The sequence below is a fragment of the Penicillium taxi genome (assembly GCF_028828555.1).
Source record: "Penicillium taxi strain IBT 34144 chromosome Unknown utg000005l_segment0_segment0, whole genome shotgun sequence".
Taxonomy (NCBI): domain Eukaryota; kingdom Fungi; phylum Ascomycota; class Eurotiomycetes; order Eurotiales; family Aspergillaceae; genus Penicillium; species Penicillium taxi.
In genome coordinates, this window is record NW_026643207.1 from 690,519 (window position 1) to 707,032 (window position 16,514).

At 46.6% G+C, this 16,514-nt stretch overlaps 5 protein-coding genes across 5 annotated transcripts; 2 read left to right on the forward strand and 3 right to left on the reverse strand.

The window, feature by feature from the left end:
* Window positions 1-323: 323 nt before the first annotated feature.
* Window positions 324-2,144, reverse strand: N7495_007633 (putative ATP-dependent Clp protease; the record flags this gene model as incomplete). The annotated part of the gene is made up of 2 exons (XM_057210284.1): window positions 324-1,657; window positions 1,715-2,144. The coding sequence occupies 2 exons, from the start codon at window positions 2,142-2,144 to the stop codon at window positions 324-326; spliced, it is 1,764 nt and encodes a 587-aa protein (XP_057059827.1).
* A 656-nt stretch (window positions 2,145-2,800) lies between these two features.
* Window positions 2,801-3,286, reverse strand: N7495_007634 (FAM207/SLX9 family protein; the record flags this gene model as incomplete). Its single annotated transcript, XM_057210285.1, has 1 exon — window positions 2,801-3,286. One exon carries the CDS (start codon window positions 3,284-3,286, stop codon window positions 2,801-2,803), a length of 486 nt encoding a protein of 161 aa, XP_057059828.1.
* Window positions 3,287-3,678: 392 nt separating this feature from the next.
* On the forward strand, window positions 3,679-4,990 carry N7495_007635 (glycerol-3-phosphate dehydrogenase family protein; the record flags this gene model as incomplete). Its single annotated transcript, XM_057210286.1, has 2 exons — window positions 3,679-3,740; window positions 3,811-4,990. 2 exons carry the CDS (start codon window positions 3,679-3,681, stop codon window positions 4,988-4,990), a joined length of 1,242 nt encoding a protein of 413 aa, XP_057059829.1.
* A 696-nt stretch (window positions 4,991-5,686) lies between these two features.
* On the forward strand, window positions 5,687-10,407 carry N7495_007636 (putative glycogen debranching enzyme Gdb1; the record flags this gene model as incomplete). Its single annotated transcript, XM_057210287.1, has 3 exons — window positions 5,687-5,904; window positions 5,968-10,276; window positions 10,339-10,407. 3 exons carry the CDS (start codon window positions 5,687-5,689, stop codon window positions 10,405-10,407), a joined length of 4,596 nt encoding a protein of 1,531 aa, XP_057059830.1.
* Window positions 10,408-11,184: 777 nt separating this feature from the next.
* On the reverse strand, window positions 11,185-12,942 carry N7495_007637 (Major facilitator superfamily domain general substrate transporter; the record flags this gene model as incomplete). The annotated part of the gene is made up of 5 exons (XM_057210288.1): window positions 11,185-11,974; window positions 12,043-12,170; window positions 12,234-12,563; window positions 12,736-12,833; window positions 12,885-12,942. 5 exons carry the CDS (start codon window positions 12,940-12,942, stop codon window positions 11,185-11,187), a joined length of 1,404 nt encoding a protein of 467 aa, XP_057059831.1.
* Between the last annotated feature and the right edge of the window lie 3,572 nt (window positions 12,943-16,514).

A 16,514-nucleotide genomic window follows, 5' to 3' on the forward strand; every position in this document is an offset into this window, starting at 1 on the left:
CACCTATGAATCCTCGAGGCTCAAATGGCTCTTAGAATTCTTCTCTTGAAAAGCCCAATATCTACAATCATCCATCTCTCGATGAATGGTTGTTGTATCTTTAATTTATAATTTTGAGAATGAGCGATGTTGATACGAATAGTTCATGAAATGTTTCCGTAACTTTAGAAATGTAGTTCAGTGGTCTCCAGAGAGACCAAAGATCCTGAACAGACTCAATCCAAAACAAGAGCCGGAAAATATTGAGATGGATAATTATTCCGGGTATGTCACGAGCCATACGGCCATAAACAATGAATAATTTAAATGTGTCCAAGCTATCGCTATCCAATCGCTTTCTTCCGATATTCCTGGAAGTTCGATGCTTGCTCGCGGCGCGTTTTCTCCTCCCACTCGCTTTCTTCCGCAGATATCATAGCATGAAACTTACCCCCCTGACCGCGGGCGAGGTAAATCGGTTTCTCTTCACGGGCAGCCACCGCGTCAGTCACCAAAACGAATTTGACGCTCGAGCCAGGTGCTTCAAACATTGCGTCGCTGAGAATAGTTTCCATCTCCGTGCGTAGAGCACGTGCACCGGTACCCATCTTGAACGCATTTACAGCAATCTTATGTAACGCCGGTGTGGTAAATCGTAATTCAATTCCCGAGAGTGAGAAGAGAGCTGTGTATTGTGCAACGAGGGAGTTTCGGGGTTCGGCTAGGATACGCAGAAGTAGAGGTTGTGTTAGGGTTGCTAGGGCAGCTGTTACGGGGATCCTGCCAATAAGCTCAGGGATGAATCCGTACGTTTGTAGATCTGCTGGGGTTAGTAGGTCGAGTGCGTTGAAGTAGGTTGGCTCGTTGCCTGGGCCTGTGGGAGATGCAGAGGTGAAGAAGGGAAGATGTTTCTTGTAGAGTGTCTCTTCTTCGGATCCTGGAAGGATTGGCTGAGGCTCAGTCTGTAGGCCATTTGACCCGTCACCTGAACCCGAAGATGCTCGGACGGGTTGGCCGAACCCGATAGAGCCACGTGATATCCGGTCCATGACGACTTTATCTAGGCCGACAAAGGCACCCGATAACACGAACAAGATGTTGTCTGTACGCACATTGTACACCTCGCCCTTGGAAGGACTACCATTCTGGGGTTGAAATGGTGTATTTCCCAGTGGGCTGTTAGAGGGATAGCTATTTGGAGGGCTGCTTGCCCTGGGATTCTTTTCAGGTTTAGCCTGGACTTGAATCGTGGTACCTTCGATGATCTTCAGTAGTGCCTGTTGAACTCCCTCACCACCAACATCCTTGCCATGGGTGATTCTGGATGCTGCGATCTTGTCTACTTCATCCAGAACGATTATCCCACGCTCCGCTTGCTCCACATTGTAATTTGCAGCGACTAAAAGCCTGTGGACACATGTTTCAGCGTCCTCACCAATATAACCCGCTTGTGTAAATGGCGTGCAATCGGATATGCTGAATGGTACTGAGAGAACGCTAGCGAGACTCTTCGCCATCAAGGTCTTTCCAACACCAGACGGACCCAATACCAATATATTGGATTTCTCTAACTGCAGCGGCGTTGTGTCTTCAAGCGCAGCTTGATCAAATGGATGTGTGACTCGGAATTTAGCGGTAGCTGAATATCCAGTAATATGTTGCTGACCAGGAAACTCATCTCCAAAGTAATAAGTTAGTGACATCTATCTCGAACTTAAAGCCAAATAATATCTACCTTCCAAGGGGTGGCCTTCGAGCGATTCCCTCCGCTGGCGTTTAGCCAGGAGCTCTTCAGCCTCCTCTTCACGTCTTTGTACCTCCTGAGCCCTCTGATAATGATTGTATATCGCCACACTCAATACCTTCTTTGCGCGATCCTGCCCCACCACATACTGATCAAGATACTGTTTTAGCACCTTCGGCGTAATGCGTTGTGCGCCGAATGCAGGTGTTGAACCGAGTGGACCGGAAGTTGGAAGTCCAGTCTCATAGATACCGGTAAACGGTTGACCTGAGAAGTCCGATCTTTTAAACTGGGACGAAGTTGGGAAGCTGTTTGATGCGGAGAGCTGGCGTGCTCGGTTGAACGATAAGCTTGGCCGACGTCGGATAGCATCGCGATGCGACCAGGCAAGCGGGGACTGACGAAAATGCCGCAGTATCATCGCCTGGGAGGTATTCGACTAAGTATGCACAGAAGCAGCTTTGGAGACCTGATAAACTAGGACTGTGAAAGAGTATAATAGAAATTGGATAGGAAGAGCTTCCCCGCACAGCTCCGCTTATCAGCTGAGTCATCAAGCCGACATCTGGGGGCCTTCAGAACTTAAACTTGTTATTGATAGAACAAGTTAATCTATTCTACAACCTTGAAAACCTACACAATGACTTGGCTCATTCGAAACATCTTGCCATGAATTAATTGATACTTAGGTTTGCTAGGTGTATTTCTGATCTGAGTACGCATTTGACTACGAAGTCAGAAGGAAGTTGTTTAGGATGCGACGACTAAGAGTCACTAAAAGGAGTCGTTTTTTGATTGACGATTGACAAGAGCTGAGATCCTGCAAAGTGTCCTTCAATTGGGAGCTTACCCTGACAGTTCGGTAAGGTTTCACTATTGCAGATAAGAGATATGTAGCATCATTCGATGACTGATCCAAAAATCTAGCGTTTAGCTGTCGGGGTTCCTGCCCCGTTCATAAACTGCAGATCGCCATGATCGTCTCGTATGATAGGAAACCATGTGTGTTCTTTTTTGAGGGATCTGAGGGGCATATCAAATGTTAATCGCCCATGAGGAGCTCTGATTGTGATTTTCTCATTTGTTATCCTTGAAGACCGGCTGCTGCTCCATCGTCTGGGAGATGAAGCTGCGCAAGGCAGACCAACGACTCGATGTGGAGTTGGCTTGGAAAGGTTCTTGATTATCTCGTCCGGTTGCAGATTGTTGGAGACCTGACATTTGGGCCATGTTCATCGCGAATCGGTCCCGCTCCACCTTTTCCAATTTTTCACGACGCTTCGCAGCACCTGGCTTGTGACGAAGGGTCTTTTGCTTGATAACGTTGACCTGACTAGTTGTACCGTGGGAGCTCTCGGCAGCCTCGGGAAGGGAATCGGCCAGTGATTCGAGGTTTGCGACCAGCTTATTTGAGGGACGACGGCGCTTCGGAGCTTTGGCTGAGCTTTTGGCGATCTTTGACATCAGAGTCGCATGCTTGATTGTGCGCTTGTCCCTTTTGCTGGTACGGAACTCATCGCCAAATGGATGAGCCGATCTTTCAGTAGTTTTGGTCTTTGCCATGACGTTAACGAGAAGAGTAAAGAAAAGGTGAAGAGAAGCGGAATGGCATAAAACAAAACCCAAAATTTACCGGATCTCGGCCCCACAATTCTCCTCTTCAACAGACGGCAGAAAGCAGTTCGTACTAAAAGATCTTGCATAATTTCTTTATCTCAGGATCTCTACTAGCCTTTTCCCCCGCGTTGTGTTGAAACCCATTACCCCGACCTCAACAGAATAATATACAGTGGATGTCCTTCCCAACCTCTTATCGTTCTTGTTTTAAACTCGGTCCCACCGTTCCTCTATCTTCACCTTTGGCCACTCGATATCTGTCATCTTCCCGCTTGTTTAAATCCCCTTTCCCTCCCATCCAACCTCATAGATCCTTCAAGTCTCCATCACTTTCCAACATGGCATCTCTTGGCGCATATCAGCGTAAGCACAAGATAACTGTGGTGGGCTCCGGTAACTGGTACGCAGTCTACTGCAAGTCCACGTGTTCGAGAAATAATACTGACAGTTTGTTTTTACTATTATTATAGGGGAACTGCTATCGCAAAAATCGTCGCCGAAAATGCTGCCAGCAACCCAGACATCTTTCAGGAGAAAGTAGAGATGTGGGTGTTTGAGGAAACTGTTGAGATCGCGAAGGACTCTCCACACTACAACCCCGCCAACGCGGGGCCCCAGAAACTCACCGAGGTGATAAATCGCTCCCATGAGAACGTCAAGTATCTGCCAGGAATTCCTCTACCGGCCAACATTCACGCGAACCCGTCCATCGTGGATGCCGTCAAGGATAGCACTATTCTTGTTTTCAACCTCCCTCACCAGTTCATCATCAACACATGTAACCAGATCAAGGGCAAGATCCTACCCTACGCACGAGGCATTTCTTGCATCAAGGGTGTCGATGTGACGGAGGAGGGTGTCAACCTCTTCTCAGAGACCATTGGCAAGACTCTGGGCATTTACTGTGGTGCGCTGTCGGGTGCCAACATCGCCAACGAGGTAGCTCTAGAGAAGTGGTCTGAAACAACTGTCGCATATGATCCACCGCGCTTTGATTCCAAAGCACCCACCCCCCAGCGCTCACCGTCCTCTTCCCAAGTCGACCTGGTGCACTTCGAGCACAAGGATGTCTCTGGTCAACTCTCAAAAGTGAAGCTCCAAGCGCTTCCCCTTGAATACCCCCCTGTCGACCATGCTGTCCTCAAGTCTCTCTTCCACCGCCCATACTTCCACGTACGGGTAGTCAACGACGTCGCCGGTGTTTCCATTAGCGGTGCACTGAAAAATGTGGTCGCTGTGGCCGCTGGGTGGGTGGACGGTATGGGTTGGGGTGATAACGCCAAGGCGGCCGTGATGCGTGTCGGCTTGATGGAAATGGTCCGTTTCGGCGACAGGTTCTTCGGAGCAACCATTGACCAGCGCACATTCACCGATGAGAGTGCCGGAGTAGCCGATCTGATTACTAGCTGCAGCGGTGGTCGTAATTTCCGCTGCGCCAAGTACAGCATCGAGCGTAACCAATCTATTGAAGAGGTCGAGAAGACCGAGCTCAACGGTCAGAAACTCCAGGGCACTTTGACTGCGGCTGAGGTCAACAAGTTTTTGAAGAAGCAGGGCATGGAGGAGGAGTTTCCTCTTTTCACTGCTGTTCATCGAATTTTGGAAGGCGGCATGACCGTTGCGGAGATCCCTTCGTACATTGAGCGGTAAACACTACCCCCTTGAGCACTCTTCTCTCGGTATAGTCCTGTTATTAATTACGACGAATTGGATTTCCTTTACAGTCCCCCGGTGCCCCGAACCTCGACTACTGTGGATTATGGCGAAAACGGTGGTATTGTTCGGGTTTCTGCGCGACTCTGAAGGACAGGAGTAATTCTATTTCTTTTTTTGGGTATAGACTGTGAATAGACCAGCGTTTTTTTAATTTCCGATGACTCTCCCGTAGATTTGTGTCGAATGGGCTGTTGTTGAATATTTGTGTACGACGTAACTCACAATTGTCGCACCGTCTCACGAGTTCCTTGAATCGAAGGGGAAAATTTGAATTGAATGGTGTCCTGCAATACGCCACAAACCTTGGAAGCTCTGTGACCTTGGAAAATAAGGCAACATGCAGTTCTAGAAGTAAGAAATCAGGGTCGAGATTGTTCATGAGTAACAAAGTACTCGCCAAGGAACTACTGGGGCCCCGAACCCAATGATGTCACCCTACATGCGGAACCCCCATGAGGGGAAATCTTGCTGTCTTCGTAGCCCCTCTTCCTCCTTTAATCTCTCTTTTAGTTCCAATTCAGTACTTTTCCCTCTTTTAAGACTTCCCCGGTATCTTTGTGCTGGGTAGTTCTTCCTTCCCGGGTACCTCGATTACTACCATAACCCTAACTTCGAGCTCTGTCGACCGCAATGGCAGCTGCTAAGCAGGTTTATCTGCTCCCATTGAAGGACGATGGCTCTCCTGACATTCCAGGGGGCTACATCTATCTTCCACCGGCCACAGGTGCAGGATATATCTTGCGCTTCATTATTGAGGGTACCAGCTCGATCTGCCGGCAAGGGAGCCTGTGGGTGAACATGCCAGAGGAGGGCAGTGCTTTTGACCGACATTCGTTTCGCCAATTCAGGTAAAATTAATCTTTCACTCCAGCTTCAAGCTCGAGTATGTATCAAGTGCTGAACATAAGTAGACTGCAGCCCAACTTTAACCAGAATATCCAACTCGACATCTCAGTCACCAGCGCGGGCTCTTATGCGTACTACACTACTTTCACTCCGCTGCCGCAATTCTCGGTTGAGTCTGTACCAACTCCAGAACCAACCCAGAGCCCTTTGCATTACATAGATGTGTCACCGCAGCTTACTTTGCAGGGGAAGAATCTGCCGCTCAATGCACTGTCGATTTTCTCAATCATATCCAAGTTCATGGGTCAGTATCCCGAAGACTGGGATAAGCATCTGCGTGGAATTGGCCAGCGGAATTATAACATGGTGCACTTCACGCCACTCATGCAGCGTGGCGCATCGAATTCACCCTACAGTATCTTCGACCAGGTAGTATTTGATCCTGCTCTGTTCCCAAATGGAGAAAAAGACGTTGCATCGCTCGTATCACGAATGGAGAAGCAGTACGGGCTCTTGACTCTGACTGATGTCGTGTGGAATCACACTGCTCACAATAGCAAGTGGTTGGAAGAATACCCGGAAGCAGGTTACAGTGTGGAAACCGCCCCTTGGCTAGAATCTGCGCTAGAATTGGACACTGCGTTGTTGCAATTTGGAGATGATCTTGAGAGTCTGGGCCTGCCCACTGAATTCAAAACAGTTAGTGATCTAGAGAAAGTTACTAATAAGTTGCGGGAAAAGGTCATTGATGGAATCAAACTGTGGGAGTTTTACGCCATTGATGTTAAGGCTGATACGAAAAAGATTTTGGACTCGTGGACAGCCGAAAAGATCGACCCGTCGAGCATCCAAGAGACTGATCTGCTTTCTCTCAAGGAGATGTCGCGAACAAAACAAGCAAAGATCGTCCACGACCATGTAGTTCCAGCTTTCAAACAAGTCCACGGGCGGTATGCTCGTACCGTGGACGCAAAATTTGGCGCTGCGATCTTGACAGTCCTGTTTGGCGATCATGACCAAAATTCAAATGTCGCCGAGGTTGAGACCATTCTGTCCAAGTTGCTTGATGATGTCAACTTGCCTCTCTATAAAGAGTTTGACACAGATGTGGCCGCTATAATGGATCAGCTATTCAACCGCATTAAGTACCTCCGAATAGACGAACATGGCCCACGCCTTGGGCCGGTCAGCAAGGACAGCCCACTCATTGAGACCTACTTCACTCGGCTTCCATTAAACGACATCACCAAGAAGCACAGCTCCAAGGCTCTTGCCCTTGTGAATAATGGCTGGATCTGGAATGCCGACGCAATGCGGGATAACGCCGGGCCCGAGTCGAAATCATACCTTCGCCGTGAGGTGATTGTGTGGGGTGACTGTGTCAAACTTCGTTATGGAAGCTCACCAAATGACAGCCCATTTCTTTGGGATTTCATGAGCCAATACACACGCCTCATGGCGAAGTATTTCTCTGGCTTCCGGATTGACAACTGTCACTCTACCCCACTTGCTGTTGCCGAGTATCTCTTGGATGAAGCACGTAAAGTTCGCCCAAATCTAACAGTTTTCGCCGAACTGTTCACGGGCTCTGAAGAGGCTGACTACGTATTCGTCAAGCGTCTTGGAATCAATGCTCTAATTCGAGAAGCTATGCAAGCCTGGAGCACCGAAGAGTTGAGTCGCCTTGTTCATCGCCATGGAGGTCGTCCAATTGGTAGTTTTGACGTCGATTTACCTACTTCAGGAAGCAGCCACGCCATTGCATCTGCCAAAGATGATAGCACGAATGAGATAATCACTCACATTCGACCATTGCCAGTTCAGGCCTTGTTCATGGACTGCACCCATGATAACGAGGTTCCTGCCCAGAAACGCGATGCGAGAGATACTCTCCCCAATGCAGCTCTTGTCGCCATGTGTGCATCTGCAACCGGAAGTGTGATGGGATATGATGAGATTTATCCGAAGCTGATCGAACTCGTTCATGAAACACGTCAATATGTCTCGCCATTCTCTGAAAGTGACACAGTGGAAGTTGGACATGGCGAGGGAATCGGTGGAGTCAAGAAGTTGCTAAATGATCTCCATATTATGATGGGGACGGAGGGTTACGACGAAACTCATATTCACCATGACGGCGAATACATCACCGTCCACAGAGTTCACCCGAAGACACGGAAAGGGATCTTTCTCATTGCGCACACTGCATTCCCAGGCAATGATAGTGGCGCTATCCTGGCGCCAACCCATATCGCTGGCACACAGGCCAAGCATATTGGCTCCTGGAGACTTGATGTCGATGTTGATGATGCTACCAAGACCAAAGTTCTTGCCAATGAGAAGTACCTTATAGGTCTACCAAGCTCCACTCACGACATTGAATGCACTAGAATTGAAGGAGAAAAGGATGTTACTATATCTGTGCTGGAATCGTTTGTGCCCGGCTCCATTGCTATTTTCGAAACTTGGATTCCTGAGGTGGAACGTGCAGCAGAATTGGAGAAATCTCTTTCTGCCAGTGCCGATGAAGCATTCTCTGATCTGAGTTTGGTTGACTTAAACTTTGTTCTTTACCGTTGTGATGCCGAAGAAAGGGATTATAGCGGTGGCCAGGATGGTGTCTACACAATTCCAACTCATGGTCCATTGGTATATGCTGGTCTGCAGGGCTGGTGGAGCGTGCTCGAGGACATCGTTAAATACAATAAGTTGGGTCACCCTCTATGTGACCATCTTCGAGAGGGCCAATGGGCACTGAATTATATTGTTCAACGAATGGAGAAGGTGGCCAGCAAGGAAGTGTTTGCCAATCTTCACCGACCTGCTGCATGGCTGCGCGAAAAGTTCGATGCCGTTCGTGGTCTACCTAGCTTCTTGCTTCCGCGTTACTTCGCCATAATTGTGCAGGTAGCTTACAATGCGGCTTGGAAGAGAAGTATCCACCAGTTCAGTGACAACGTGAGACACGGCCAAGAATTCATCCACCAGCTGGCTATGGTAAGCGTTCAACAGACTGGCTTCGTCAGCTCGGCCTCTCTATGGCCCACCAAACAAGTCCCCAGTCTTGCAGCAGGACTACCTCATTTTGCTGTGGATTGGGCCCGATGCTGGGGACGAGATGTTTTCATTTCTATCCGCGGTATCTTCCTCTGTACTGGACGTTTCGATAATGCCAAAGAACATATAATTGCATTTGGTAGTGTGCTCAAGCATGGTATGATTCCCAACCTACTCAGCAGCGGTAAATTGCCCCGGTATAATGCGCGAGACTCGATCTGGTTTTACCTGCAAGCCATTCAAGACTATACCAAGATGGCCCCCAACGGCATCAGTATCTTGCAGGAGAAAGTCCCTCGACGATTCCTCCCGTACGATGATACCTGGTTCCCATTTGACGACCCGCGTGCATACTCCAAGTCATCAACCGTTCTGGAGGTCATCCAGGAGGTGTTCCAGAGACATGCTAAGGGCATGTCATTCCGCGAATACAATGCAGGTCCAGATCTTGATGTCCAGATGAAGGCTGAGGGCTTCCAGATCAATGTAAACGTTGACTGGGACACGGGCATCATTTTTGGAGGCAGTCAAGATAACTGCGGTACCTGGCAAGATAAAATGGGTGAGAGTGAAAAGGCTGGAAATAAAGGTGTTCCAGGCACCCCTCGCGATGGAGCAGCTATTGAGATCACTGGACTGCTTTATAGCGCTCTTTCCTGGGTGACAAGCCTCAACGAATCTGGAGATTATCCTCACAAGGGTGTCGAGATTGGTGATGGCAAATCTATTACCTTCAAGGAATGGGCCAGTAAGATCAAGGATAACTTTGAACGCTGCTACTTTGTTCCTGTCGATGCCAGTGAAGACAGCAAGTATGACGTGGATGCCAAGATAATCAACCGTCGCGGCATCTACAAAGACCTGTACAAGTCCGGTAAACCATTTGAAGATTATCAGCTTCGAGGAAATTTCCCCATCGCCATGTCGGTAGCGCCAGAAATATTCACACCCGCGAAAGCTTTGACTGCCTTGTCCATCGCCGACTCTACAATTCTAGGCCCCGTCGGCGTGGCTACCCTGGACCCATCCGATCTCAACTACCGCCCCTACTACAACAACTCTGAGGACTCCACTGATTTCTCCACGTCCAAGGGCCGCAACTATCACCAAGGTCCCGAGTGGGTCTGGCAGCGAGGCTACTATCTCCGAGCCCTCCTCCATTTCGATCTCCTGCGCCGCAAGACGCCCGAGGAACGCATTGAATCCTTCCAGCAGATAACCCAGAGACTAGATGGATGCAAGAAAGCATTGCGGGAGTCTCCCTGGAAGGGTTTGACAGAGCTTACCAACAAGAATGGAGAATATTGTGCAGATTCGGTAGGTTTTCTTCTATATCACCCTCCATTTTTGATTATGCTAATTGAATTTATCGGAATCAGAGTCCTACTCAGACTTGGTCTGCTGGCTGTCTTCTTGATCTTTATTACGATGCATCCAAGCTTTCTTAGCGGCCCATGTGCTATTTTAGATAACTTCTACATAAATATGCATACGATAGCATTCTTTTTCTTTGTATTTCCTTATTCCATTTTCAACTTGTCACTCTGAATAGGCTACACAGTATTGAAAATACGATTCATTTTTGATTCATCTACCCTATGGATACATGAAAACCTTGGAAGTACCTAGGACCAAACGAAGTGCTGCTTTCACTCATTCCCGAGTTATCACCCTCACTCCACCTTACTCTTACTCTAATTTACTCTCCAGAGCCCACTCTCGCTTCTCTTCCAAGGCTATTCTCCTATCATGTGCTTCCTCGGTAACCACCCAGGTACTCCTATATAATGTGGGTTCCCACAGGTAAACTCAGGTATATTCTCTTCTACATCCCACCACCCACCCTCCACTCTTCACACCTTCAATACCGTGGTCAAGGTATAACGTATGACCCATTCACTACCCCCTTAGTCAGATTATAGGTCGGATGGTATAGTTATCAGCTGAGCTGTAGTCACGCTGTAGTCACACAGCATGTATCAAAGGTATTATTCTGCTACTTTTATTGCACCGCTTTCCAATCTATTGACAGAACCCTTGAATCACGTGGTAGTCTAACCCTAAAAGGGGATAATGGACACCATGATGCATATGGCATCAGACGACTACCTCCAAGGCGGTCTGCTTCCATTGTCTCTTTGCAATCCTCCGTTGGCAGGTAGTTAAAAATAGGACACGAATATCTTATTATTAGTTGCTATATCTATCTTTTTTATTCTATCATTTCATAAATGTTTTCTTTCTCCAACGTTGCCGACTTTACGCAACCCAGAAAGACCAATGACTAAACTAGTCACGTTCATTGCAAATAGAAACCAGAAAGCTGCAAGATATCCCGACAGTAAGGCTTCTGGACTTTGTCTGTCCTCAGCTGAAGAGGTTCTTTCGGTGATGCTATTAGAAATTAGGGCAACCAGAGCCAGACCAATGGTTCTACCGAATTGTGAGACGGTATTGAACACCCCAGATGCTAGACCTTGGGTCTCAGCAGGAAACATGCCCGCAACGATGAGGTTTGACACTGTGAAAAGAACATCTGCGGCAACAGGGTTCATGCACATGGCGAAAAATACACAGCGCCAGTACGTCCACGATGGATTCACTAGCGCCATGAGAAGTGGAGAAAGAGAGGAAATGACCGTAGCTATACTGATAAGAATATCAGCCCGGACACGATGCAAGATCATGCCTGTGATGACACTAACCACAAAGCCAACAACCGAGACTGGGATAAATCGCACTGAAGTATTGAGCACAGATAAACCCTGCACATCTTGAAAAAAGAAGTTAACGACTTGTTCAAAAGCGTTGAAGGAGCCCCAAATCATGAACACAATTACAGAGATACATGTAAAAGCAGCCTGCTTCCACAATGAATTCTTGATCAATGTAGGCTTAGAATGGCGCTCCTGTCGGCCTTCCCACAAGACGAAGCCAAGAATTAGCACGCCAAAGAGACACAAGAGCACAATGGTGACCGCTTCATTTATATTGGATACATCATCGGTTATAATTCTATCAAGAGCAGATCCAAGTCAGTAACCTTCTCTTTGTCTATTTTTGTTGATTTGAGTTCAACATACGCCAATGCATAAGATAGCAGAGCCAATGCTGGGCTTATAATGAAAGCTCCCGCCCAGTCAATGCCAAACACAATACGAGTCCACCACACGCCTTCTTGACCTTCGTTGTTCCTGGGCAGTTGCCACAACTACAAGAGAAAAGCTGGACCATTCGCAATAGCCGCGCTATGGAAACCCTAGCGCCAGCCAACAGTATCGGCGAAGATACCACCAAAAACGAGTCCAACCTCAAAACCAATTGGCTGACCAGAGCCCATCAAAGCAAGAGCAATATTATTTCTGAGCTTCCCAGTCAGAAATTGCTCTGTGATGATGCACATGGCAGATGGCAAACAGAGCGACGCCGCCACGTCAGAGATAGCTCGGAAAATAATGAGCTCGGTACCTGATCGCGCCAGTCCACTGGCCATGGAAAAGATGCTGAGGAGAAAACACCCCGCCAGAAATAGTACTCTATTACCCACCGCGTCCGACAGAGCGCCAGAAATGAGGAGTGTGCATCCGGTAGCCAGGGTGTACATCTGGACTGGCCTGAGAGATCCGGTACATGTCAGTTGCCTCGGTTTCTATAGTACCTTCCATAGATTCAAGGGTTTTTAGTGTTCTGATCGTACCACTCAACTTTGAGATCACATATCATAGTTCCATCCCAGGGCTCAGGTGTAAATCGGCGGAAATCTGCGGAACAGACACAGTGGCAAGGCCACCAAGGTAAGAGCTGAAGAAAGTGGTGCAAGATATGCAGAAAATTACTATAGGGGCATTTTTTGGTCCCTTTCTATCATTGATATCTGATGGAGCACCCTCCTAAGCTTTCTGTCCCAAATGAGGTTGAAATTCACTCCGATTGTCCATTTTAAGCTCAGCCAAAGTTCCGTTTACTGCCGATGCGGCCGACATAGCATGGACTGTATTGAGGTGCCTTGGAAGGGGCCAAATAGTGAGCGATATGGTCGGTGAGAAAGGAAAATCATTTGAAACACGAGGGCAAGGATGTTGAAAAGCCTTGCAAGCTACTAAGCGTCCCGAAGTAGTTCTGCGGCTCCACAACATGGAATACTTCGACTAGCAACACTTCTACAACGCCAAGGTACCAGGACCATTGTTGACACTCGATCTTCGATTGGTTGCTGGCTTGAGACCTTGGCTAGCCGAACGAGAAATCTTAGCACCCCGTCACTTCTGTCGATCCTTGCGGTGTAGATTACCTTAACAGGCTTGATAGTGTGGGGGTGGACCTAGTGATACTACATGGTGGAGTCTAGGACTTCTGGTCCAAGCGTCTTTTTATTTCCATTTTCATCTCATTTTTTTTATACGGCTGGATAAATTAAAAAAAAAAAAAAAAAGAAAAGGAGGTATGAGAGAAATGGAGTAAAAGAAGAGAAAGAGAGAGGAAGAGAGAGGAAGAAAAAACATGCAGGGAATCCCCTATCAGTTTCGAACTTGAACATGAACAATTGTATTCTGATTGATGATCCCGGTATATTCGTGTCGTTAAATGAAGGAGTATAGCTCGAAATAAATTACTTTGTAAAATATAGGTGAATAAATAGTTTATCATTTGACGCCTGTCATTGAACTTAGCGAATGCAAGGGCGAGACAGTGGTGTACACTCCCTTGGATTGAATGGATATACTTTACTTGCTGGTAAATAATATGTACCCAATTCATTGTCAATTGGTAGACGTAAACGGTCAATTCTAGCAATAGACCAGGATCCAGAGAACAGACCCTTGATCGACCTCAAGCCACCCATGTTTTGTGCATTCTGGACTTTTACCGTCCCTTCCTGGCGCAGGCGTACGCGTCATTGCTTGTTATTGGTATTTTCTTCGTCCTTCTTTTCATCGTTTTATTGGTTTTACTAGAAACCTAAGATGACAATGCAGTATGAAACACTTCGAGATAAAAGTTCTATATGGATTGAATGAATGCAACCCTAGAAGAATAAATCGCTCTTATTCAAAGGAGCGAACGTGTAGTATGGATATTCCTGGACCAGATCGATAGATAATAACATCTTGGAAGCTCCTTTTAATTTTCCGAAAAAATATCAATAGATCTGGAGCACATGCAGGATGTGGATTTCCACACAAGAAATCTTTGAACATTTTTGTACACGTGATGATTGCTGGGTTGTGATTAATGATCATGTGTGGGATCTAACGACATTTGGGTCCCAGCATCTGGGGCATTGCTTGTTAGTCGCCTGAATCTGAAACGCTGGAAGGAAGCCAGCTGTCTCGTCAGATAAATAGAAATGCCATACTGATGAGCAATTTTGAACAGCCATCTACCATTTTGCGGGCCACGACGCTACCGAAGCCTATAATAAAATCCATAGCTCTGACCTCATCACGAAGACCCTTGATCTGAACAAACTCATCGGCAAACTAGATCGATCGTCCATAAATTCGAAGTGAACCAGCAGGTTTCTCCAGCGGGCCGAAAAGCAATTGGCAACGAAGCCCCTCCTTGGTACCATTCTCAATACCCACAACTTTGAACGTGTAGCACAAGCCACGTTGTCAAAGAAAGCCTGGGTGTTCTACTCGTCAGCCGCAACGGATCTGTTTGCGAAGTAAAGCAGCAGTCATTGACTGAACCGGTGTGTTCAAAATTTTATTTTGCTGTGAGATAAGTTAAGTTATTTATGTGAGAAGTTCTGATTCTCTTTCAACTCTTTCACAATGGAACGAACGGTGGCAGAGAAAGATCAATTATTCTGTACTTGCCGGTTAGTTGAATTAGGTCAGATTGCCAAAATAGTAGAAATGACTCGAACTTGAGTTGTTTCTTGAATCCATTGCCGCGAAACTAAAATTCCAATTAGACATAAAGCCATTGAGATGATGGCAATTACCGCCATCGAAAAATAACCGTCGGCAGATTATCAAATTGAAGATCTTTTTGGGCATCTAGAGAGCCTCTTTGGAGAAGCATGCGAAATCAAAGCAGGGAACCTGACGAATATATCAAAAAAGGCAATATCAGCAGAAATAATAAGCATAGCCCCTCTATTTCGCATTCCCTATTATCACTGCAGATGGGCTTTCACCAATCAGCCAATCATCGCACGAATCAAGGAATTTTTGGCTCGGTTTAATGATCAAAATACTCAAATTTCTATAAGTGTCATCGGGAAATGCGCGGAGCTGAAATCCAGCAAGGAGGTGCGTAGATAGGCTGCATTTGCGATTCATTGAAATTCTAAATTTCTGCTTTTGATTGAATCCACTTTCCTGTCACTCGTAAATCGAATCCATTATAAGGTCTGTGCCATTGATACACGAAAATATTTCCTTGCAAAGTTCCAAATATTTCCTAATCTTCTTGCTGCTCGACTTCAATCATTGACCATATACATCTCTTAAGTCACGGTGAAGGTATTGAGATCCGTATGCCGTTGCCTAGTTACTAAAATACTCCTGGAATCATGTTCCATCTCACTTTTCTTTTATAAGCGTTCCAGCCTTGACCGTATTTTTTCGCGCATTTAGCCTCGTCGCTTAGACTCCTCATTATAAGAAAGATGATTGCAAAAGTTGATTCCGTCCAAGGCAACCAGTTTTCAGTTCCACAGGATCCTCCCATGGCAAATGTCATCAAGAGAGCACCAACGTAGTTTGGGTGGCGTACGATGCCCCAGAGCCCTGCACATAAGCTCTACGTTAATAAAAATAGCCCAAAAGGATATCTAGGAAGGGATGAATTGAAGGAGGTCCTTAACTCACCAGAACAGACCAAAAAAGTCTTTTGAGTAACTCCATCCCTGGTTATATACTCAACTTCGATGTATTCTGCCTGTTTCCCCCAGATACTGCAATTTCCTTGAGTGTCCCTGGTCACATTCTTTTGCTCGCTCGCAATAAAGTAGATTGTATAGCCAGCTCCACCAATCAGTAGCATGAACATAGCACTGCCATATGATAATCTGATGGGATATCGTACCAGGAACTGCGACTGAAGGGTGTACATAGAATGTAAAAAAAAGCCAGAGCCGAAAGTGAAGTAGTACCCGAATGGTTCTTTACAGACATCTATGCTTCGCAAATACCTGAAAGGTTCGAACGTTTTTTTCAAGTCAGCCATACATGTACATAATATATTGACGTTGCGGTGATTTTGGATAAGACATACCAATGCTCGTTCCATAGGAAGTCAATGCTCACGAGGGCTCGAATAAGACCAACAATTATTATCGAATTTGTGACAAGCCCGTACTTTTCATACTGCAGTGCAATAAACGATAGATCACTGACATCTGTTAGATCCTCTATTCTCTATATAGTATCAAGAGAGAGGGGTTGAAGTATACATAACTGTCCAGCCAATCATAGCACAGTGCCCATTGTAAAATAGCTTCACATCCCACAGTTTTCCGATTCGAGGATTAAGCTCTATCCCTTGGTAGATATCTGTAAAAGTGTTGCCTACTAGATATTAGAAGCTTGATGACATGGCCAAG